This window comes from Oncorhynchus nerka, linkage group LG24 (genome assembly GCF_034236695.1).
Source record: "Oncorhynchus nerka isolate Pitt River linkage group LG24, Oner_Uvic_2.0, whole genome shotgun sequence".
NCBI lineage: Eukaryota > Metazoa > Chordata > Actinopteri > Salmoniformes > Salmonidae > Oncorhynchus > Oncorhynchus nerka.
Window position 1 is genome coordinate 47,150,229 of NC_088419.1, and position 24,447 is coordinate 47,174,675.

The 24,447-nt window shown below is 41.9% G+C and overlaps 2 protein-coding genes across 4 annotated transcripts in view; both read right to left on the bottom strand.

The window, feature by feature from the left end:
• The window catches only part of LOC115108049 (adhesion G-protein coupled receptor D2), a 154,452-nt gene extending 142,946 nt beyond the window's left edge, over nt 1-11,506 (bottom strand). For 2 of the 3 annotated variants that reach the window (XM_029631952.2, XM_029631953.2), the window contains exons 1-4: nt 11,253-11,505; nt 11,036-11,072; nt 4,602-4,626; nt 3,612-3,845 (exon numbers count right to left, since the gene is read on the bottom strand). In XM_029631952.2, coding sequence (XP_029487812.1) covers nt 3,612-3,845; nt 4,602-4,626; nt 11,036-11,072; nt 11,253-11,269 — 313 coding nt within the window. In that variant the 5' untranslated portion in view covers nt 11,270-11,505. Of the gene's footprint in view, nt 1-3,611; nt 3,846-4,601; nt 4,627-11,035; nt 11,073-11,252 lie in introns of all 3 variants that reach the window. The other variant, XM_029631954.2, reaches the window with a different exon arrangement.
• Nucleotides 11,507-11,644: 138 nt separating this feature from the next.
• Nucleotides 11,645-24,447, bottom strand: part of kif14 (kinesin family member 14) — a 54,442-nt gene continuing 41,639 nt past the window's right edge. The window contains exons 25-29 of the mRNA XM_029631955.2: nt 23,974-24,126; nt 23,569-23,691; nt 17,682-17,756; nt 14,233-14,374; nt 11,645-13,933 (exon numbers count right to left, since the gene is read on the bottom strand). Of these exons, the coding sequence (XP_029487815.2) occupies nt 13,545-13,933; nt 14,233-14,374; nt 17,682-17,756; nt 23,569-23,691; nt 23,974-24,126 (882 nt within the window). The 3' untranslated portion in view covers nt 11,645-13,544. The remainder of the gene's footprint in view (nt 13,934-14,232; nt 14,375-17,681; nt 17,757-23,568; nt 23,692-23,973; nt 24,127-24,447) is intronic.

Genomic DNA, 24,447 nt, shown 5'->3' on the forward strand with positions numbered 1-24,447 from the left:
GCAACTCCAATTGTAGTCATATTTAGGTTGCAAAAACTTATTCACTAGACTGCAGGATAGTAAGGCCAACGGCGCTGCCGTCAGTCCAATTTACAATGTCTGCACAAAGACTAGAGGTCGACCGATTAATCAGAATGGCCGATTAACTAGGGCCGATTTCAAGTTCACAACAATCGTTAATCTGCACTTTTGGACACAGATTATGGCCGATTACATTGCATTCCACGAAGGGACTGCATGGCAGGCTGACTACCTGTTATGCGAGTGCAGCAAAGAGTCAAGGTAAGGTGCTAGCTAGCATTAAACATATCTTATAAAAAACAATCAATCTTAACATAATCACTAGTTAACTACACATGGTTGACGATATTACTAGTTTATCTAGCTTGTCCTGCGTTGCATATAATCGTTGCGGTGCCTGTTAATTTAACATTGAATCACACGCTACTTCGCCAAACGGGTGATGAATTAACAAGCGCATTCGCGAAAAAAGCGCTGTCGTTGCACCAATGTGTACTAACCATAAACATCAACGCCTTTCTTAAAATCAATACACAAGTATATATTTTTAAACCTGCATATTTAGTTAATATTGCCTGCTAACATGAATTTATTTTAACTAGGGAAAATGTGTCACTTCTCTTGCGTTCTGTGCAACAGAGTCAGGGTATATGCAGCAGTTTGGGCCGCCTGGCTCGTTGCGAACTCTGTGAAGACTATTTCTTCCTAACAAAGACAGCCAACTTCACCAAACGGGGGATGATTTAACAAAAGTGCATTTGCGAAAAAAGCACAATCGTTGCACGACTGTACCTAACCATAAACATCAATGCCTTTCTTAAAATCAATACACAGAAGTGTATTTTTTTAAACCTGCATATTTAGTTAAAAGAAATTCATGCTAGCAGGCAATATTAAACTAGGGAAATTTTGTCACTTCTCTTGCGTTCATTGCACGCAGAGTCAGGATATATGCAACAGTTTGGGCCGCCTGGCTCGTTGCGAACTAACTTGCCAGAATTGTACGTAATTATGACATAACATTGAAGGTTGTGAAATGTAACAGCAATATTTAGACTTATGGATGCCACCCGTTAGATAAAATACGTAACGGTTCCATATTTCACTGAAAGAATAAACGTTTAGTTTTCGAAATTATAGTTTCCGGATTTGACCATATTAATGACCTAAGGCTCGTATTTCTGTGTGTTATTATATTATAATTAAGTCTATGATTCGATAGAGCAGTCTGACTGAGCGGTGGTAAGCAGCAGCAGGCTCGTAAGCATTCATTCAAACAGCACTTTACTGAGTTTGCCAGCAGCTCTTCACAATGCGTAAAAGCATTACGCTGTTTATGACTTCAAGCCTATCAACTCCCGAGATTAGGCTGGCAATACTAAAGAACCTATTAGATCATCCAATAGTCAAAGGTATATGAAATACAAATGGTATAGAGAGAAATAGTCCTATAATAACTACAACCTAAAACTTATTACCTGGGAATATTGAAGACTCATGTTAAAAGGAACCACCAGCTTTCATATGTTCTCGTGTTCTGAGCAAGGAACTTAAAAGTTAGCTTTTTTACATGGCACATATTGCACTTTTCCTTTTATTCCAACACTTTGTTTTTGCATTATTTAAACCAAATTTAACATTTCATTATTTATTTGAGACTAAATTTATTTTATTGATGTATTTATGTTAAGTTAAAATAAAAGTGTTCATTGTTCATTCAGTATTGTTGTAATTGTCATTATTACAAATATATATATAAAAATCGATATCTGCTTTTTTTGGTCCTCCAATAATCGGTATCGGCGTTAAAAAATCATAATCGGTCGACCTCTAACAAAGACCCTACTGTGAGACATATCAAATCAAATCAAATGTATTTGTCACATACACATGGTTAGCAGATGTTAATGCGAGTGTAGCGAAATGCTTGTGCTTCTAGTTCCGACAATGTAGTAATAACCAACGAGTAATCTAACTAACAATTCCAAAACTACTACCTTATACACACAAGTGTAAAGGGATAAAGAATATGTACATAAAGATATATGAATGAGTGATGGTACAGAGCTGCATAGGCAAGATGCAGTAGATGGTATCGAGTACAGTATATACATATGAGATGAGTATGTAAACAAAGTGGCATAGTTTAAAGTGGCTAGTGATACATGTATTACATAAAGATGCAGTAGATGATATAGAGTACAGTATATACGTATACATATGAGATGAATAATGTAGGGTATGTAAACATTATATTAAGTAGCATTGTTTAAAGTGGCTAGTGATATATTTTACATCAATTCCCATCAATTCCCATTATTAAAGTGGCTGGAGTTGAGTCAGTGTGTTGGCAGCAGCCACTCAATGTTAGTGGTGGCTGTTTAACAGTCTGATGGCCTTGAGATAGAAGCTGTTTTTCAGTCTCTCGGTCCCAGCTTTGATGCACCTGTACTGACCTCGCCTTCTGGATGATAGCGCGGTGAACAGGCAGTGGCTCGGGTGGTTGTTGTCCTTGATGATCTTTATGGCCTTCCTGTGACATCGGGTGGTGTAGGTGTCCTGGAGGGCAGGTAGTTTGCCCCCGGTGATGCGTTGTGCAGACCTCACTACCCTCTGGAGAGCCTTACGGTTGTGGGCAGAGCAGCTGCCGTACCAGGCGGTGATACAGTCCGACAGGATGCTCTCGATTGTGCATCTGTAGAAGTTTGTGAGTGCTTTTGGTGACAAGCCAAATTTCTTCAGCCTCCTGAGGTTGAAGTGGCGCTGCTGCGCCTTCTTCACGATGCTGTCTGTGTGGGTGGACCAATTCAGTTTGTCTGTGATGTGTACGCCGAGGAACTTAAAACTTACTACCCTCTCCACTACTGTCCCATCGATGTGGATAGGGGGGTGTTCTCTCTGCTGTTTCCTGAAGTCCACAATCATCTCCTTAGTTTTGTTGACGTTGAGTGTGAGGTTATTTTCCTGACACCACACTCCGAGGGCCCTCACCTCCTCCCTGTAGGCCGTCTCGATGTTGTTGGTAATCAAGCCTACCACTGTTGTGTCGTCCACAAACTTGATGATTGAGTTGGAGGCGTGCGTGGCCACGCAGTCGTGGGTAGCATACTGTACATAGCCCATCTGTAAACAGCCCATCCAATCTACCTCATCCCCATACTGTATTTATTTATTTTTCTTGCTCCTTTGCATCCCAGTATCTCTACTAACACATTCATCTTCTGCACATCTACCATTCCAGTTTTTAATTGCTATATTGTAATTACTTCGCCACCTTGGCCTATTTATTGCCTTATCTTACCTCATTTGCACTCACTGTATATAGACTTTTTGTTTTCTTTTTTTTCTACTGTATTATTGACTGTATGTTTTGTTTATTCCATGTGTAAATCTGTGTTGTTGTATGTGTCTAATTGCTATGCTTTATCTTGGCCAGGTCGCAGTTGCAAATGAGAACTTGTTCTCAACTAGCCTACCTGGTTAAATAAAGGTGAAATAAAGGTGAAATAAAAAATAAATAAAAAAATACAGAGAAGGTGCTGAAATCTTAAAGCTGTCAAATATGGCAATGGCATAGTGACTGAACTCACTCTTTAAGTGTGTCATGACTTTCCTGCCAATCCACACGGGGTGAGTTATGTTCAGGGACTTTAAGAAGGTGGTGAGCTCTCGGTTCTCGAAGGTGTTGGATACCGTGGCTAAGGCCCCCGAGCGCTGGCTACAGAGGCGTCTGGCCCCATGCCACGGTAGCCTGTCGGGTACGTACTCGTAGTAGGACTCGTCATATGTGAACAGGGTCTTGCTCTCCAACGTCAAAGCTGTATCTGCCCAGAGAACACAAAGAGTGGTTGAGGAGAGGAGCGAGATCATGTTCATTAGGGTACCAAAGGTTTTGAAGCCTTTTGCCCAAAAAAATCAGAAAATAAGCTTTTCTCATCGAACAGGTCCAGGTAGTTAGTCCCTTACCGTCCAAGTCCATTTTCACAAAATGGAAAGCTGTCGGAAACGAGGAGGCACTATCTGAACTCGTCCAAAAAGAAAGCTACCCCCCCCCCATTGCAATAGGTTTCTAACATTTTGTTACAGTGTGCCCAAATGAACATGACCCTGGTTAACAACGGGGCTCACTATCGAGGAAATCGTATGCACTGCTAGGGAATACAGGGGGTTATAGTGGCTGTCGTTGCACTATGGCTTTCTTGGGCCACTGTTGAACCATGTTTTTGGTCAACAACACCCATTTTACATTATCTCAGCATAGTGGGAGATTAAGGACAGGAAAATGGCAACTGCTGGACGTACAGTATAACTGAGACCACATGCTCAAATTGTATTTGTCACATGCACCGAATACAACAGGTGTGAAATGCTTACTTTACAAGCCCTTAACCAACAATATGGTTCAACCCCGATTAAGTGCGGTGAAGTCATGAGCTCTTACAATTGTACGAGAACTCAAATAATAACTATAGGTTATAACTTTGTCATACATGCCTTGTATGTTCATAGTGGCTGTTATGTAATGTTACTACCAGCTCAGAATATATCACTTACATGTCAACAGATTAAAGACTACTTACCTGATGTACAGTGGTGAAACCAAATCTACGGAATAAAACAAAACCTAGGTTCATGTATTATCATTTGATTCCTGACATTTGATGTCTTGTCTAAATCGCTATCAAGTGTAACTAGTGGAATACTGGGGACCCCTACTATAAATAGGTATATAAACACATGTTGTAGTAAGAATAATATTTGTGCTTGTGAAGTAGCCTATGATAATGAAAATATGTCCATTTAGCTGTTTTAAAACAGCGTATGGTGTACACTAGCGTATTTATGGTCTGAGTAGCCTGACCATGTCTACGTTCCCTCAGCCGTATGGTCCCTCAGTTCCCACAGCCCTATGCTCCCTCAGTTGCCACAGCCCTATGCTCCCTCAGTTCCCACAGCCCTATGCTCCCTCAGTTCCCACAGCCCTATGCTCCCTCAGTTCCCACAGCCCTATGCTCCCTCAGTTCCCTCAGCCCTATGTTCCCTCAGCCCCATGTTCCCTCAGCCCCATGTTCCCTCAGCCCCATGTTCCCTTAGTTATATCTTCTAAACCCGGGGTCGGCAACCCAAATGAAAGGAAGAGATATTTTTCAACTTCCAGTCACCAATGATTCAATACTAGACAGGGCAAACACATTTTGGTGATTTCTGGTATATCATCAAAATAATTCAATCAGTGCATGTTTTTGGACTCATTCATTCGTTTTTACACAATTAAGTACAATACCATTGAAAGTTAATGTTGAAAATGATGCTGTCGCTGCTTCCTGTTGCCAAGATTTTGATAAACACCTCAATGTCAAAACACAGTTTTAAAGGGGTGGGGGGGTTGCACTTTTGAAACTACCACAACTCAAAAACCACACAGAAACTGGAGATATTTTTACATCACTGGTTAGATGATAACCTGCAGAACACAGTAAGCTACTGTACATGTTGGAATGTTGCATTGTTTCATGAGCTGAAATAAATGATCCCAGAAATTGTACATATGAACAAAAGCTTATTTCTCTCAAATTGTGCTGAAATGTATTTACATCCCTGTTAGTGAGAATTTGTCCTTTGCCAAGATAATCCATCCACCTGACAGGTGTGGCATTTCAAGAAGCTTATTAAACAGCATGATCACTAAACAGACATACTTGTGCTGGGGACAGTAAAAGGCCACTCTAAAATGTGCTGTTTTGTCACTACACAATGCCACAGGTGTCTTAAGTTTTGAGAGACCGTGAAATTGGCATGCGGACTGCAGGAATGTCCACCAGAGCAATTGTCAGAGTATTGAATGTCCATTTCTCTACCATAAGCCGCCTCCAAAGTCATTTAAGATAATTTGGCGGTACCTCCAACCGGCCTCACAACAACAGATCACGTGTATGGTATTGTGTGGGCGAATGCACAATGTTGTGAACAGAGTGCCCCATGGTGGCGGGTTATTGTATGGGCAGGCATAAGCTACGGACAATGGATAGGTAGAGATTTCAGCTTTCATGTAGAGACTGGCCTTCATGTCTTAAAGTAATGATGGACTGCCGTTTCTCTTTGCTTAATTGAGCTGTTCTTGCTCTAATATGGACTTGGTATTTTACAAAATAGGGCTGTATTCTGTCTAGAGGTCGACCGATTAATAGGAATGGCCGATTAATTAGGGCCGATTTCAAGTTTTCATAACAATCGTTAATCGGCATTTTTGGACACGATTATGGCCGATTACATTGCACTCCACGAGGAGACTGCGTGGCAGGCTGACCACCACAGTGAGTGCAGCAAGGAGGCAAGTTGCTAGCTAGCATTAAACTTATCTTATAAAAAACAATCAATCTTAGCATAATCAATAGTTAACTACACATGGTTGATGATATTACTAGTTTATCTAGCTTGTCCTGTGTTGCATATAATCGATGCGGTGCCTGTTAATTTATCATCGAATCACAGCCTACTTCGCCAAACGGTGAAGTAGGCTGATGAATTAACAATGAATTAACAAGCGCATTCGCGAAAAAAGCACTGTTGTTGCACCAATGTGTACCTAACCATAAACATCAATACCTTTCTTAAAATCAAAACACAAGTATATATTTTTTAACCCTGCATATTTTGTTAATATTGCCTGCTAACATGAATTTCTTTTAACTAGGGAAATTGTGTCACTTCTCTTGTGTTCTGTGCAAGCAGAGTCAGGGTATATGCAGCAGTTTCGGCTGCGTTTGCCAGCAGCTCTTCACAATGCGTAAAAGCATTACGCTGTTTATGACTTTAAGCCTATCAACTCCCGAGATTAGGCTGGCAATACTAAAGTACCTATTAGATCATCCAATATTCAAAGGTATATGAAATACAAATGGTATAGAGAGAAATAGTCCTATAATAACTACAACCTAAAACTTCTTACCTGGGAATATTGAAGACTCATGTTAAAAGGAACCACCAGCTTTCATATGTTTTCATGTTCTGAGCAAGAAACTTAAACGTTAGCTTTTTTACATGGCAAATATTGCACTTTTACTTTCTTCTCCAACACTTTGTTTTTGCATTATTTAAACCAAATTGAACATGTTTCATTATTTGAGACTAAATATAGGTTATTGATGTATTAGATTAAGTTCAAATAATACCGATAAATCGGTATCGGCTTTTTTTGGTCCTCCAATAATCGGTATCGGCGTTGAAAAATCTTAATTGGTCGACCTCTAATTCTGTATGCCAACCCTACCTTGTCACAGCACAAATGATTGGCTCAAATGCATTAAGGAAAGAAATTCCACATATTAACAAGGCACACCTGTTAATTGAAATGCATTCCAGGTGACTAACTCATGAAGCTGGTTGAGAGAATGCCAAGAGTTTGCAAAGCTGTCATCAAGGCAAAGGGTGGCTACTTTGAAGAATCTCAAATGTAAAATATATTTTGATTTGTTGAACACTTTTTTGGTTACTACATGATTACGTGTTATTTGGTAGTTTGGATGCATTCACTATTATTCTACAATATAGAGTATAGTAAAAATAAAGAAAAACCCTGGAATGTGTAGGTGTGTCCAAACCTTTCACTGGTACCCTATATCATTCCGGTAAGACAAGGAATTAAGGCATGACACATTGCACAAGCGTTTTTAAAACGCCTGTGTTCCTATGGGAATTTGCACATGTTTAGAGCACCACAATTTTTTTACAAATCCTTTTGGAACAGTAATTGGTGACATATTTTGTCTCAAACATAGACTTTCAAATCTCTTTTAGTGTAATTACGACCCGAATTAAGCATGCTTAAATGGAACGATTCCCTTTTTATGCACTTTATGCTCTACGCGTATTCTGACCTTGATCTTAAGCATGAGAATAGCATGCTATTCACCCGCTATTCAAGGCAGAGGTGTGTCTACAGATACGTCATATTCTGACTTTAATTCCCTCATAATTTCACCACCTTAGTGCATGATGAAATAAGGTCGAGCAACTTGTCATTCTACTTTTTACAATTTGTATTGTGTTAAATATTAGCCACTATTGGTATCAATCGTCAGTTATACCCACATACATCTATAACTGTCGCTGACTTCCTTCTTAGATTCCTTACGTTTTGCATCATTCCATTATCCTACATTGTTAGTTTCCTCTGTCCCATGCATGTGGTTGTTACTGAGAATCGCTAGCAATAGTGGATAATATTAGGCTACCGTATTATAAATTGTGCAATACATTTGGACATGTAGCCTATTTGAATCATTATGGAATGGACCGTTGCATTCATAGTTCCACGATTAGTGAGGATTATTAGGGTAGATTTATAGGACTACTGTTCAACCCTATTGTACTTTTCTCACCTTCCAATATTTCATGGATTGAACAATTGAATAAGGTAACTTTCAGGATGAATCAAACCACACTCGTTGTTTCACCAATATATTTTGCACCTTATGGATCTCCAAACCAGTTCTATTTTTTTATTCATAAATAACTTACTAACCCTAAAAAAAATATACAAGATCAGACAAGATCAAAGGAGACGACGGTGTGTATTTACATGGCTTTCTTTCACTGATCCTTAATATTCTGGGCCCGGTTTCCCCAACGATGCATCTTTCCTACAACAGCCGAAAGACGTAGCATGCGTTTCCCAAAACACCAGGCAGAGAGAACCGTCGCTAAATGCATCGTTGGAGTAGGTTTCAATACTGACTCGAAAGAAAGGGAGCGCTGCTCTCTGATCAGCTTTCTCCAGTCAAGTCTTAACCTTAACATTAGAATTTCTTCACAATACTGAAGATGGGTCAGCTCCTAGTGAAATTACCACATACGGCAGCAAAAATTGAGGCGGCTTATTCGAATGACCAATAAAAATACATTAATCACCGATTTGGCACATCATTGTGCAATTTAGGTCAAATAAAATAACCCAAATTAGCTAGCAATAGCACGCTAGCTAGCTAGATAAATGTCCATGAATGTTACATGCGTTTTGACCTGTCCCCAAATTAATATAGTTGGTTCAGAGTTCGTTTTGATATTTCAACCTGCATGTCCTGATCGTGTCCGGTGTGGGTGGACAAAAATCAACATGCATGCGCGTGCCCAGTCTAGTCAGCATGCAACGACACACTTAGCTGTTCTACAAGTGGTCTGAGGCAGCATTAGTTTACGAGCGTTTTCTAGTGCAACGTTAATAACGATGGTTTTGCGAAACAGCTAGGAGATTTGACTATGTTGCTACAAAGGTTCTAACGATGAACTTAGCCGTAAGACATTTTTGGAAGCCAGGCCCTGAACCGTACTCTCCATATATTCTAGTGAGTTTGCTGATACACATATTTTTTAAAGTACACCAAATTCAAAGGGATGACTTTAGATACATGTACGGAATCCCATATTGAAAATATCCCACAATAAAATATGTTGGCCTGCAAGTGGGAGGGTTTCAGCAGTTTATTAGTTGGGCATCTCCGGCGCGGCCCACGCTTGGATTGCGTCCTACCTGACAGGTCGCTCCTACCAGGTGGCGTGGCGAGAATCCGTCTCCTCACCACGTGCTCTCACCACTGGTGTCCCCCAGGGCTCTGTTCTAGGCCCTCTCCTATTCTCGCTATACACCAAGTCACTTGGCTCTGTCATAACCTCACATGGTCTCTCCTATCATTGCTATGCAGACGACACACAATTAATCTTCTCCTTTCCCCCTTCTGATGACCAGGTGGCGAATCGCATCTCTGCATGTCTGGCAGACATATCAGTGTGGATGACGGATCACCACCTCAAGCTGAACCTCGGCAAGACGGAGCTGCTCTTCCTCCCGGGAAGGACTGCCCGTTCCATGATCTCGCCATCACGGTTGACAACTCCACTGTGTCCTCCTCCCAGAGCGCTAAGAACCTTGGCGTGATCCTGGACAACACCCTGTCGTTCTCAACTAACATCAAGGCGGTGGCCCGTTCCTGTAGGTTCATGCTTTACAACATCCGCAGAGTACGACCCTGCCTCACACAGGAAGCGGCGCAGGTCCTAATCCAGGCACTTGTCATCTCCCGTCTGGATTACTGCAACTCGCTGTTGGCTGGGCTCCCTGCCTGTGCCATTAAACCCCTACAACTCATCCAGAACGCCGCAGCCCGTCTGGTGTTCAACCTTCCCAAGTTCTCTCACGTCACCCCGCTCCTCCGCTCTCTCCACTGGCTTCCAGTTGAAGCTCGCATCCGCTACAAGACCATGGTGCTTGCCTACGGAGCTGTGAGGGGAACGGCACCTCAGTACCTCCAGGCTCTGATCAGGCCCTACACCCAAACAAGGGCACTGCGTTCATCCACCTCTGGCCTGCTCGCCTCCCTACCACTGAGGAAGTACAGTTCCCGCTCAGCCCAGTCAAAACTGTTCGCTGCTCTGGCCCCCCAAAGGTGGAACAAACTCCCTCACGACGCCAGGACAGCGGAGTCAATCACCACCTTCCGGAGACACCTGAAACCCCACCTCTTTAAGGAATACCTAGGATAGGATAAAGTAATCCTTCTCACCCCCCCCCTTAAAAGATTTAGATGCACTATTGTAAAGTGGCTGCTCCACTGGATGTCATAAGGTGAATGCACCAATTTGTAAGTCGCTCTGGATAAGAGCGTCTGCTAAATGACTTAAATGTTAAATGTAAATGTAATTCAATTGTTTTCAGAATGTGCAAGGGAACCACACCTGCATAAGGTAAATCTGAACTACTGAGAAGTGTGTAGGAATGGCATGCATAGGAAAGGCGTACATTTCCTAAGTCTGAATCGGGCCCATATACCCCAATATTGATGCCAATTATGATGGAAATTTGTTCAGTGGGTACTGAGTGAACATAGGTCTTAAGAAACATTGGCTTAAGGGAGAATAGGGCTGAGTGAACATCCTTCATAAATTCAGTGTGAAAGTTCAATAACACATTCCTTCAAATACAAATCATGCCCTAAAATAATGAAAACAGTGCACTTACAAGTAAATTGGGGTATAATATCCAAAACCACTGCATCCTTTGAAATGGAAGCCAGTGTGAAATTGTTAGTACGGTTTTGGGAAATGATCCATCGATAAAGGCAATATAAATCAACTTAAAGGTTGCACCAAAAGGCAAAATCTACATATCCAAATATAATTATTGAATTCTCACTTTAACATTTAAGTTAAAATGACTAACAGTACTTTACACCTACCTGAGATCGGACACCATCCGTTAATACTCAAGTTTTCGTGCGCTTTCTTTAGTCCACCTCCATCGACATTTCGAAGTCGTCGTGTGATTTAAAATACTTTCATCAATGAATCCTCCTGTGCTACATTTTCTCAACAAAAGTAATTAGCAAAAACAAATCGGTCGTTGTTCGCAACCCAAAAGTAGTAGATTCGATTTACTCTTCATGAGTTTGAAGGAACCTCCTAGGTGACATCAGATTTTATGAAGTGATGCAGAGCCTGAGAGCGCGAAGGGTGGGTATAAAAGCAGGGAGCCGTTTCAAGCTCTGCTGAGAGAAAAAGAACGAACTTACTCACAAGCTGTTGCACAATATGCATGTATGGAGACTAGACGAAAAAGCTAAACAAAAAATTCCAGAAATATTCATTTATTATACTCACTTTCAAATTGTGACATGATTGTGAGGTATCAAATCTTTACCAAGAGATACAAAAAGTGACATGAGACAACAACAAAAAAGACAAGTACTTTGTGCAAGGTTTAAGTGCAAAGTATAGTTGATCAAATGAATGAAACCCCTCAGAAAAAGTTGTGATATGGGACACCTCTAACAGCATTGACTGAGCTACATAGAATACAGAAAATTGTTGCGCCTTCGCCTACATGTATAAATGCCAAAATGAGAAGATATTGCCCAAATAGTTACAATCCACTGCAGTACAATTCAATTACCTATACACATTTTATCAAAGTACTTTACAATCTGAAGAAATCCCTGTCTGACAAAATAAAGTATACTGAACAAAAATAGAAATGTAAAGTGTTGGTCCCAAGTTTCATGAGCAGAAATAAAAGATCCCAGAAATATTACGCACAAAAAGCTTATTTCTCTCAAATTGTGCACAAATGTGTTTAAATCCCTGTTAGTGAGCATTTCTACTTTGCAAAGACAATCTATCCACCTGACAGGTGTGGCATATTAAAGAAGCTGTTTAAACAGCATAATCGTTACAGAGGTGTACTTTTGCAGGGGACAATAAAAGGCCACTGTTTTGTCACACAACACCACAGATGTCTCAAGTTGAGGAGCATGCAATTGGCATGCTGACTGCAGGAATATCCACCAGAGATGTTTGTTGCCTGGGAATGTTCATGTCCCTACCATAAGCCGCCTACGTTGTCATTTTAGAGAATTTCGCCATACGTCCAACCGGCCTCACAAGGGCAGACCACATGTAACCATGCCAGCCCAGGACGTCCACATCCGGCTTCTTCACCTGCGGGATGATCTGAGACCAGTCACAAGGACAGCTGATGAAACTGTGTTTTCACAATTTAAGAATTTCTGCATTAACTGTCAGAATAACTGTCAGGTCTCAGGGAAGCGCATCTCTGTGCTCGTAGTCCTCAACGGGGTCTTGACCTGACTGCAGTTTGCTGATGCCAACGTTGTGAACAGTGCCCCATTGTGGCAGTGGGGTTATGGTATGGGCAGGCATAATATACAGACAACGAACCCAATTACTTTTTATTGATGGCAATTTGAATGCAGAGATACCGTGACAAGATCCTGAAGCCCATTTTCATGCCATTCATCCGCCGCATTCACCTCATCTTTCAGCATGATAATGTTTGGCCACATGTCGCAAGAATTTATGCACAATTCCTGGAAGCTGAAAATGGCCTGCATACTCACCAGACTTGTCACCCATTGAGCATGTTTGGGATGCTCTGGATCGACCTGTACAAGTGTTCTAGTTCCCGCCAATATCGAGCAATGTCGCACAGCAATTGAAGAGTGGGACATGAGGCAAATGGTGGTCACACCAGATACTAACTGGGTTTATGATCCACGTTCCTACTTTTTTATGGTATGTGATCAACTCATGCATATCTTTATTCCCAGTCATGAGAAATCCATAGATTAGGGCCTAATGAATGTATTTTAATTGACGGGTTTCCTTATATGAACTGTAACTCAGTAAAATCTTTGAAATTGTTGTATGTTGCGTTTACATTATATTTTTGTTCAGTGTATACATCTGGGGTTTTAGTGCAATTGGACAGAAAGACCTTTGATGTACACTCATTCTCTCTGTTGAGTCTTTCTATTAATGGCATTGAGCCTGTAACCTTTAACATCGATCATCTGGGTGGTGTTCATTAGAGCACACTGTAGCAAAACAAATTGCAACAAAAACCGAAAACATTTGTTCCTCATTGGACAAGTTCAGATTGTACTACCTTCCCATTTCCGGCAGTTTCATGCTTACTGAACAAGTACCTGATCAGCTGATCAACCCCCTGTGCATCAAACCCAATGTGCATCGTCATTAGATGAAGACAATCCTGAAGAGAGAGAAACAATCGTAGGGGCTCCTCTGTTCCTTTCCATGTCGGAAGCAACCAGGGTCCCCTCATTCCCCTGACCCCTTTCCCGTGTGCTCTTCTCTGAGCCAGAAGATCCCCTCTTCTCTTCAAGGCCCTGCATGTTGAAGGCGGTACTCAGGGACTGCAGGGCAGAATGGAGCTCGTCCCGGGCTGCCATGACAGTCTCCAGGCAGGGCAGCTGTAGACTAGATGATGTGGTAGCCAGCCCTGTGCCGCCCGTGGGGAGGCCGTTAATGACTTTGTCGATGGTCTTGGAGGAGGAGAAGACAGCCTCTCGGCAGGTATTGAGGCTGGAGTCACTGCTTTTACCTGGTAAAGAGTTAAATACATGCATTTAACTTCTCGTTTGACTTCTTTAGGTCCCTATAGTGGCTAGAACCTAGCTTTCCTGGATGATTAGACTAATGATGGGCAGATAATAGAAACACATATGTTTACAGTTCCACAATATCGCTCAAATCTATCAAAGTTGAAGTCACAAAAGGACAGGGAAATGAGAGAAAATCAAAAAGGAAGCCATTTTGGTCAGTTAAATGACAGGCATTATGTTTTTGTAGCAATGCTGAGGAAGCTGTGGCCTTGCTTCTCACAGGCCAGACAGTCAGTACCTCGGAGGGCGAGAGAGAGAGCAGCGTGAAGCTGCCTGATTGCCTGGTTGAGCTGGAACAGCTTGGCTGCTGTGTTCCTCACTCTGTGGAGCAGTGAGGGATCAGGGTCCTCAGCTCCCTTCTTGGAGCCTTCTTCCCTATCCTGTAGACAGACAGACACACATTACAGTTGATGTCATTGGAAAACACACACACTTTACAGTTGATGTCATTGGAAAATGGTGCCTTTCCAAGGGGATGAACCCTTTTCCTCACATACTGTAGCGAACCCTAATAAAGCCCTTCCTCCATACACTGGTTGTGCATAACTACTGTTGATTCCAATCAAATACTGTCTTACTACAACAGTGCAATTACAAAACATGTGACAATTTCAGGTCAATAATCATTGCCACCCTTGATAAAGAGGAGCAAAAACGCAGGTATAAAATAAATACTGCGCCATATTGCAGGCGCCAAAAAAGCTTAAAATGATTATACTAATACAATTGCTCAGAGAAAGAGATTTTGTTTAACAAGTAATAAATAAAAAAAATAATGTAAGATAGGGCTGCCAATAATTTTGAGACCTGTTTTCAGTAGCACCCTACCTTTGCGAGGATAACGACACTGCCTTTTTTGAAAATGTTTTCAGAGATTGGAGAACACATTGGGAGGGATCTTACAATTCCACCACACTGAATCTTTCCAGATCCTTGATATCCTTCATCTGCGCTTATGGACTTGCTCTTTTCAACTCAAACCACAGGTTTTCAATGTGGTTCAAGTCTGGGTGTGTGCTTGGGGTTATCGTCATGCTGGAAGATCCACTTGCAGCCAAGTCTCAGCCTCCTGGCAAAGGCAACCAGGTTTTTGGCTAAAATGTCCTGGTTAAGTTCATGATGCTGTTGTCCTAAACAAAGGCCACAAGACCAGTGGAAGCAAAATAACCCCATAAAATCCTACGTATTTTAACGTAGGCATGAGGTACTCTTCGGCACATGCTTCCATTTCTTCTACACCAAACCCACCACTGGTGTGCGTGGCCAAAGAGCTACATTTTCACATCAACAGACCATAGCACCATGAAGTATGATAAACGACGTTGGCACCGGTGCTATGGCTAGTTTCAAAACTATGAAATAACACAGAATTATGTGGTAACATACCAAAGAAAAAGTGTTAAACAAATCAAAACATATGCCAATTCATCACAAAGGTGTTCGATGGAGTTGGTCAGGGCTCTGTGCAGGCCAGTCAAGGTCTTCCACACCAATCTTGAAAAAACATTTCTGTATGGACCTCGATTTGTGCACGGGGGCATTGTCATGCTGAAACAGGAAAGGGCCTTCCCCAAACTGTTGCCACAAAGTTGGAAGCACAGAATCATCTAGAATGTCATTGTATGCTGTAGCTTTATGATTTTCCTTCATTTTAACTATAGGGCCAAGCCAGAAGCATGAAAAACAGTAACAGACCATTATTCCTCCTCCACCCAACTTTACAGGTACTTCCTGGTGTCCGCCAAACCCAGATTCATTCATCGGACTGCCAGATGGTGAAGGGTGATTTCACTCCAGAGAGCAGTTTCCACTGCTCCAGAGTGCAATGGCGGCAAGCTTTACACCACTCCAGCCAACGTTTGGCATTGTGCATGGCTATCTTAGGCTTGTGTGCGGCTGCCATGGAAACCCATTTTATGAAGCTGCCGACGAACAGTTCTTGGGCGAACAATGCTTCCAGAGGCAGTTTGTAACTCGGTAGTGAGTGTTGCAACCAAGGACAGACGATTTGTACACACTACGCGCTTCAGCACTCGGCGGTCCCTTTCTGTGAGCTTGTGTGGCCTACCACTTCGCGGCTGAGCCGTTGTTGCTCCGAGACGTTTCCACTTCACAGTAACAGCACTTACAGTTGACCGTGGCAGCTCTAGCAGGGCAGAAATTTGTTGAACTGACTTGTTGGAAAGGTGGCATCCTATGATGGTGCCACGTTGAATGTCACTGAGCTCTTCAGTAAGGCCATTGTACTGCCAATGTTTGTCTTTGGAGATAGCATTATGTAGTCTAAATTAGCGTAGCTAATGTTAGGTATCTGGCCATCTTAACTAGCTTCTCTCGGTTTGATGCAATCAAGAAAGGTACTATGTAATCAGATGAGATGACAAATAACTAGCAATAAATTAGTCTACCAGTGCGAGTCGACTGTTGCCATGCCGCCACCTCCCTGCTCCCATCGTCACTCACATTTGAGCTGCTGCTCTGCTAATAAAGTAGCTCCTCCTACTAACGTTACAGCATTGTCGAGTTAGGTATTTTCTCTTAATGTTCTATCATTCAGACCCCTACTCTCAAGTCAGCAAGACTTTGAGAGCTGACGTCAGCCAGACAAGGTTGCCTCTGCCAGGGGGCTGAAACTTGGCAGCAAGATGATCTTCCAGCAAGACAATAACCCCAAACACTAATCAAAATCCACAGAAATGGTTCAACAGACACAAAAAGCTAAACATTTCAGTCTCCGGACATGAACTCCATTGAAAACCTGTGGTTTGAATTGAAGGAAGTCCATAAAAGCAGGCAAAGTATATCAAGAATCTGGAAAGATTATGTACAGAGCAATGGTCTAAGATCCCTCCCAACATGTTCTCAAATCTCATAAAACATTTAAGAAAACATCTCAGTGTCGTTATGCTCGCAAGGGGAGGGTGCTAGAGTTTTGAAAATGAGTATCAATTATTTTCACCCTCATCTTTTTTAGATTGTTTTTTTTATTAGTGGTTAAACAAAAATGTTATTTACGCAATTTCATTAGCGTAAAATAATATAATTTCACATTTTCTTTGAGCATACACAGTATTTGTCATAAGGTGAAAGCACCAATTTGTAAGTCGCTCTGGATAAGAGCGTCTGCTAAATGACTTAAATGTAAATGTAAATGTATTTGTATAAAAAAAATGTGTAACAAGGGTGCCAATAATTACGGACCTGGCTGCATCTGCATTTCACTATCATGAAAATACAGTAGCAACAAATTAAACCATGGCTCTCCCAGAGGCCCACAGAGATTCAACATGTGTCTGGTTTTGCTCATCCAATCCCTTTGTTTGAAGACAATGGGGGTGGAGGTCCGGGGAAAGATGTCCTCTCCTTTGTCCCAATCGCCTAGCGCAGCCGATGATCGACACTAACAAAGACGCTAGTTTGTGAGTGGCAGATAATGGCAAACAAGCACGTTAACGGTGACTGATGGCACTTCATTCAACACATCCATTACCTGAACGATGTGCTCAACATGAGACTGTGGCGATAAGGCTGACAGGGGTGGCAAGGTTTTTTACAAGAGCCATAAAAGCTGATTCGCACCTTTTAACGTGCTGGCTGTGGGAGGGGCTATTAATCTGGAGAGTTTAACCCCATGTCAAGAAAGATAGATGGGCTGGTTGGGTTTGTTATTGTTCGCCCAGTGCTCACCGTCATGTGGCAATGGATGTAGCTCTGGAGAGCACAGGACAGGTCCAGCATCTTCGACTTGAGGCTCTGCAAAACCTGCCAGAAACATATAGACCATATGGTATCTTGTTTGGAGACTGATGCTTGATAATAGAGACAGAGGCAATCGAAAGAAACAATCCAGAATAACATTGCAAAATTATTTAGCCTATGCAAATCATTGATGCCATTCATGGCTTTAAAAATGTAATTTCTTTACTTAACTTTTTAACATAACATTTATCTGATGCCAAAACCTCAAGAATCCATCTCAAGGATTTCTACCGTTCAACAGTTTGGGGTCAGTTAGAAATGTCCTTGTTTTGAAAGAATAGCACATTTTATGTCCATTAAAATGACATCAAATTGATCAGAAATACAGTGTAGACATTGCTAATGTTGTAAATGACTATTGTAGCTGGAAACAGAAGATATTTTATGGAATATCTACATACGGTAGTCCATCACTCCCTGTGTTCCAATGGCACGTTGTGTTAGCTAATACAAGTTCATCATTTTAAAAGGCTAATTGCTCATTAGAAAACCCTTATGCAATTATGTTAGCGCAGTTGAAAACTGTTATTCTGATTAAAGAAGCAATAAAACTGTCCTTTAGACTAGTTGAGTATCTGGAGTATCAGCTTCTGTGGGTTCGATTACGGGCTCAAAATGGCCAGAAACTAAGTTCTTTCTTCTGAAACTCGTCAGTCTATGGGGATGGTGTTCTCAGGGTGATGAGAGGTGTTGGGGTTGTGCCAGACATAGCGTTTTCCTTGATGGCCAAAAAGCTACATTTTTAGTTTCATCTGACCAGAGTACCTTCTTCAATATGTTTGGGGAGTCTCCCACATACCTTTTTTTTCTTTAAGCAATGGCTTTTTTTCTGGCCACTCTTCTGTAAAGCCCAGCTCTGTGGAGTGTATGGCTTAAAGTAGTACAATGGCCATATACTCCAATCTCTGCTGTGGAGCTTTGCAGCTCCTTCAGGGTTATCTTTGGTCTCTTTGTTGCCTCTCTGATTAATGCCCTTCTCGCCTGGTCCGTGAGTTTTGGTGGGCAGCCCGCTCTTGGCAGGTTTGTTGTGGTGCCATATTCTTTCAATTTTTGTATAACGGATGTAATGGTGCGCAGTGGGATGTTCAAAGATCTGATAGATTTTTTAAAACCCAACCCTGATCTGTACTTCTCCACAACTTAGTCCCTGACCTGTTTGGAGAGCTCCTTGGTCTTCATGGTGCCACTTGCTTGGTGTTGCCCTTTGCTTAGTGGTGTTGCAGACTCAGGGGCCTTTCAAAACATGTGTATATACAGTGAGGGAAAAAAGTATTTGATCCCCTGCTGATTTTGTACGTTTGCCCACTGACAAAGAAATTATCAGTCTATAATTTTAATGGTAGGTTTATTTGGACAGTGAGAGACAGAATAACAATAACAAAAAATCCAGAAAAACGCATGTCAAAAATGTTATAAATTGATTTGCATTTTAATGAGGGAAATAAGTATTTGACCCCTCTGCAATACATGACTTAGTACTTGGTGGCAAAACCCTTGTTGGCAATCACAGAGGTCAGACGTTTATTGTAGTTGGCCACCAGGTTTGCACACATCCCAGGAGGGATTTTGTCCCACTCCTCTTTGCAGATCTTCTCCCAAGTCATTAAGGTTTCAAGGCTGACATTTTAGCAGGCAAAATTAACCAGGTGAAATTGTGTCACTTCTCTTGCGTTCATTGCATGCAGAGTCAGGGTATATGCAACAGTTTGGGCCGCCTGGCTCATTGCAAACTAATTTTCCAGAATTTTACGTAATTATGACATAACATTGAAGATTGTGCAATGTAACAGCAATATTTAGACTTAGGGATGCTAAATATTCAGGTTTAAAAATATATACTTCTGTGTATTGATTTTAAGAAAGGCATTGATGTTTATGGTTAGGTACATATTGGAGCATCGACAGTCCTTTTTCGCGAATGCGCACCGCATCGATTACATGCAACGCAGGACACACTAGATAAACTAGTAATATCATCAACCATGTGTAGTTATAACTAGTGATTATGATTGATTGATTGTTTTTTATAAGATAAGTTTAATGCTAGCTAGCAACTAACCTTGGCTTCTTACTGCATTCATGTAACAGGCAGGCTCCTTGTGAGGCAGGTTGTTAGAGCGTTGGAATAGTTAACCTTAAGGTTGCAAGATTGAATCCCTGAACTGACAAGGTAAAAAAAAAAATCTAAAAAAAATACAGATTTTCGATTGTTATGAAAACTTGAAAATCGGTCCTAATTAAATTGGCCATTCCGATTAATCGGTCGACCTCTAAAACAGACGCCTCACAAGTCCTCAACTGGCAGCTTCATTGAAGAGTACCCGCAAAACACCAGTCTCAACATCAACAGTGAAGAGGCGACTTCAGGATGCTGGCCTTCTAGGCAGAGTTCCTCTGTCCAGTGTCTGTTCTTTTGCCCATCTTAATCTTTTCTTTTTATTGGACAGTCTGATATATGGCTTATTCTTTGCAACTCTGCCTAGAAGGCCAGCATCTCGGAGTGCTACCTAGAAGGCCAGCAACTGAGCAAGAGGACACTAATGTACATGTCCTCTTGCTCTGTTGTGCATTGGGGCCTCCCACTCTTTCTACTCTGGTTAGAGACAATTTGCGCTGTTCTGTGAAGGGAGTAGTACACAGAATTGTAAGAGGTCTTCAGTTTCTTGGCAATTTCTCAAATGGAATAGCCTTCATTTCTCAGAACAAGAATAGACTGACGAATTTCAGAAGAAAGTTATTTGTTTCTGACCATTTTGAGCCTTGTAATCAAACCCACAAAATGCTGATGCTCCAGATACTCAACTAGTCTAAAGAAGTTTTATTGCTTCTTTAATCAGAGTTTGTTTTACTCGCTGCTTTAGCACACTCCGCCAACCCTGATGTCCTTGCCCGGTCTGAATCCTAGCTTAGGAAGGCCACCAAAAATTCTGAGATTTCCAACTACAACATTTTCTGTCAAAATAGAACTACCAAAGGAGGAGTTGCAGTCTACTGCAGAGATAGCCTGCAAAGTTCTGTCATACTTACCAGGTCTATGCCCATACACTTCTAATTTTAAAAATGAATCTCTCCAGAAACAAGTATCTCACTGTTGACGCCTATTATAGACCCCCCTCAGCTCCCAGCAGTGCCCTGGACACCATACATGAATTGATTGCCCCCCATCTATCTTCAGAGTTCGTTCTGTTAGGTGACCTAAACTGAGATATGCTTAAGACCCCGGCCGTCCTACAATATAAGCTAGATGCCCTCAATCTCACACAAATTATCAAGGAACCCACTAGGTACAACCCTAAATACGTAAACACGAGCACCCTCATAGATATCATCCTGACCAACCTGCCCTCTAAATACACCTCTGCTGTTTTCAACCAGGATCTCAGCGATCACTGCCTCATTGCCTGCATCCGTTATGGGTCCGTGGTCAAACGACCACCCCTCATCACTGTCAAACAATCCCTAAAACACTTCTGTGAGCAGGCCTTTCTAATCGACCTGGGTATCCTGGAAGGATATTGATCTCATCCCGTCAGTAGTGGATGCATGGTTGTTCTTTAAAAGTAATTTCCTCACCATCTTAAATAAGCATGCCACATTCAAAAAAATGAGGAACAAAGAACAGATATATCCCTTGGTTCACTCCAGACATGACTGCCCTCGACCAGCACAAAAACATCCTGTGGCGTAACACACAATAATCCCCGCGATATGCAACTTTTCAGGGAAGTCAAGAACCAATACACACAGTCAGTTAGGACTGCTAGCTTTTTCAAACAGAAATTTGCTTCCTTCAGCAATAATTCCAAAAAGTTTAGCGACACTGTAAAGTCCATGGAGAATAAGAGCACCTCCCAGCTGCCCACTGCACTGAGGCTAGGAAACACTGTCAACACCGATAAATCCACGATAATCGAGAATTTCAATAAGCATCTCTCTATGGCTGGCCATGCTTTCCTCCTGGCTACCCCAACCCCGGGCAACAGCTCCGCACCCCCCGCAACTACTTGCACAAGCCTCCCAGGTTCTCCTTCATGCAAATCTAGATAGCAGATGTTCTGAAAGAGCTGCAAAACCTGGAACCGTACAAATCAGCTGGGCTAGACAATCTGGACCCTTTCTTTCTAAAATTATCCACCTCCATTACTGCAACCCCTATTACTAGCCTGTTCAACCTCTCTTTCGTATCGTCCGAGATTCCTAAAGGTTGAAAAGCTGCAGCGGTCATCTCCTTCTTCACAGGGGGTGACACTCTAGACCCAAACTGTTATTGACATTATATCCATCTTGCCCTGCCTTTCTAAAGTCTTCGAAAGCCAAGTTAACAAACAGATCCCTGACCACTTCGAATCCCACCGTACCTTCTCCGCTGTGCAATCCGGTTTCCGAGCTGGTCACTGGTGTACCTTAGCCACGCTCAAGGTCCTAACCGCTCAAGGTCCTATCATAACCGCAATCGATAAAAGACAGTACTGTGCAGCCGTCTTCATCGACCTGGCCAAGGCTTTCAACTCACCATATTCTTATCGGACTCAACAGCCTTGATTTCTCACATGACTGCCTCGCCTGGTTCACCAACTACTTCTCAGATTCAGTGTGTCGAATCGGGAGGGCCTGTTGTCCGGACCTCTGACAGTCTCTATGGGGGTTCAACTCTCGGGTGACTCTTTTCTCTGTATATATCAATGATGTCGCTCTTGCTGCGGGTGATTCCTTGATCCACCTACGCAGACGACACCATTCTGTATACATCTGGCCCTTCTTTGGACACTGTGTTAACAAACCTCCAAACGAGTTTCAATGCCATACAATACTCCTTTTCGTGGCCTCCAACTGCTCTTAAACCCTAGTAAAACTAAATGCATGCTCTTCAACCGATCGCTGCCTGCACCCGCCCGCCCAACTAACATCACTACTCTGGACGGTTCTGACTTAGAATATGTGGACAACTACAAATGCCTAATTGTCTGGCTAGACTATAAACTCTCCTTCCAGACATTAAGTATCTCCAATCCAAAATTAAATCTAGAATCGGCTTCCTATTTCGCAAACAAAGCATCCTTCACTCATGCTGCCAAACATACCCCTCGTAAAACTGACTATCCTACTGATCCTCGACTTCGGGGATGTCATTTACAAAATAGCATCCAACACTCTACTCAGCAAACTGAATGCAGTCTATCACAGTAATTGTAATTACTTCACTACTATGGCCTATTTATTGCCTTACCTCCTTACTCCATTTGTACACATTGTATATAGATTTTTCTATTGTGTTATTGACTGTACTTTTGTTTATCCCACGTGTAACTCTGTGTTGTTTATTGTCACACTTCTTTGCTTTATCTTGGCCAGGTCGCACTTGTAAATGAGAACTTGTTCTCAACTGGCCTACTTGGTGTTAAATAAAAGTGGAGGGGAAAAAAACGAACAACAGTTTTCAGCTGTGCTAACATAATTGCAAAAGGGTTTTCTAATGATCAATTAGCCTTTTAAAATGATGAACTTGTATTAGCTAACACAATGTGCCATTGGAACACAGGAGTGATGGTTGCTGATAATGGGCCTCTGTACACCGATGTAGATATTCCATACTTTTCCCCCCTTTTTTTCCCCCCACCCGTTTCCAGCTACAATAGTCATTCAACGTCTACACTGTATTTCTGATCAATGTGATGTTATTTTAATGTTATTGACGTTACTTTCAAAAACAAGGACATTTCTAACTGACCCCAAGCTGTTGAACGGCAGTGTATATCAAAACAATTCCTATAGAGAAGTCATATAGACAGTGAATACTAAAATGTTGGCTACGTACCGGAGTCCTGGGATAGGCCAGCTGCGCATCTCTCAGCATCTTGTTGGAGATTGTCAGACCCTCTTCCAGGAGAGAGTGCACCCCTTTACACGTCCCCTCCAAAAGAGACAGGGCCACAGACCGCTGGGGAAAGAGAAACGACAAACAACTTGAGAGACGCTTTCTTTACCCTCCGCAAACCAGCGTGATTAGCCATGTGTCATTGGGTCCAGTTATATCATTATTCTGAATTGAGGAGGGGAGTGGAGATGAAGCATCCAGGCAGAATGCATCATGGCTTCGTTATTTCCACCAAAGCACCACAAAGCCTTCATATGCCCAGTATCTTATCCATTCTCAATCAATATGAAAAGGCAGTATATGGTGAGTGTGAGTAGGAGAGAGAGACAGTGTGGTAACATTTACCTTGCCTGTGGCCTCAGAGCCCAGCTCGGTGAAATGGAGCTGGGTGGCGGTAAGCGCGGCCAGGTGGCTGATGACCAGCAGTGCCGTGTCCAGACACTGACCACTCTTCCTGTGGGCCTCGGTCACCATGGACGAGATCTCAGAGTCACAGCCCTGGTCACAGCCCATGGGAATTGGATGTTAAATAACATAAAATAATATTTGAATAAAACACTTGCACTTGTCTTTTCCTACTACCACTGACTTTGCTGATAACTACTTTAATAATTGAAATGTGGTTGTCTTAATTAGCCAAAGTAAAATTAATGCACTAACTGCAAGTCGCTCTGGATAAGAGTTTGCTCAATAAAATAAATGTACTCACACTAATTGTGAATGCGAAGTTATATTGTATTTGAATACATACATAAATGAACTAGGGAAAAAAGCTTAAAACTTTTAATGACTTTCAAATGTAAAAAAAAGTTAAGTTTA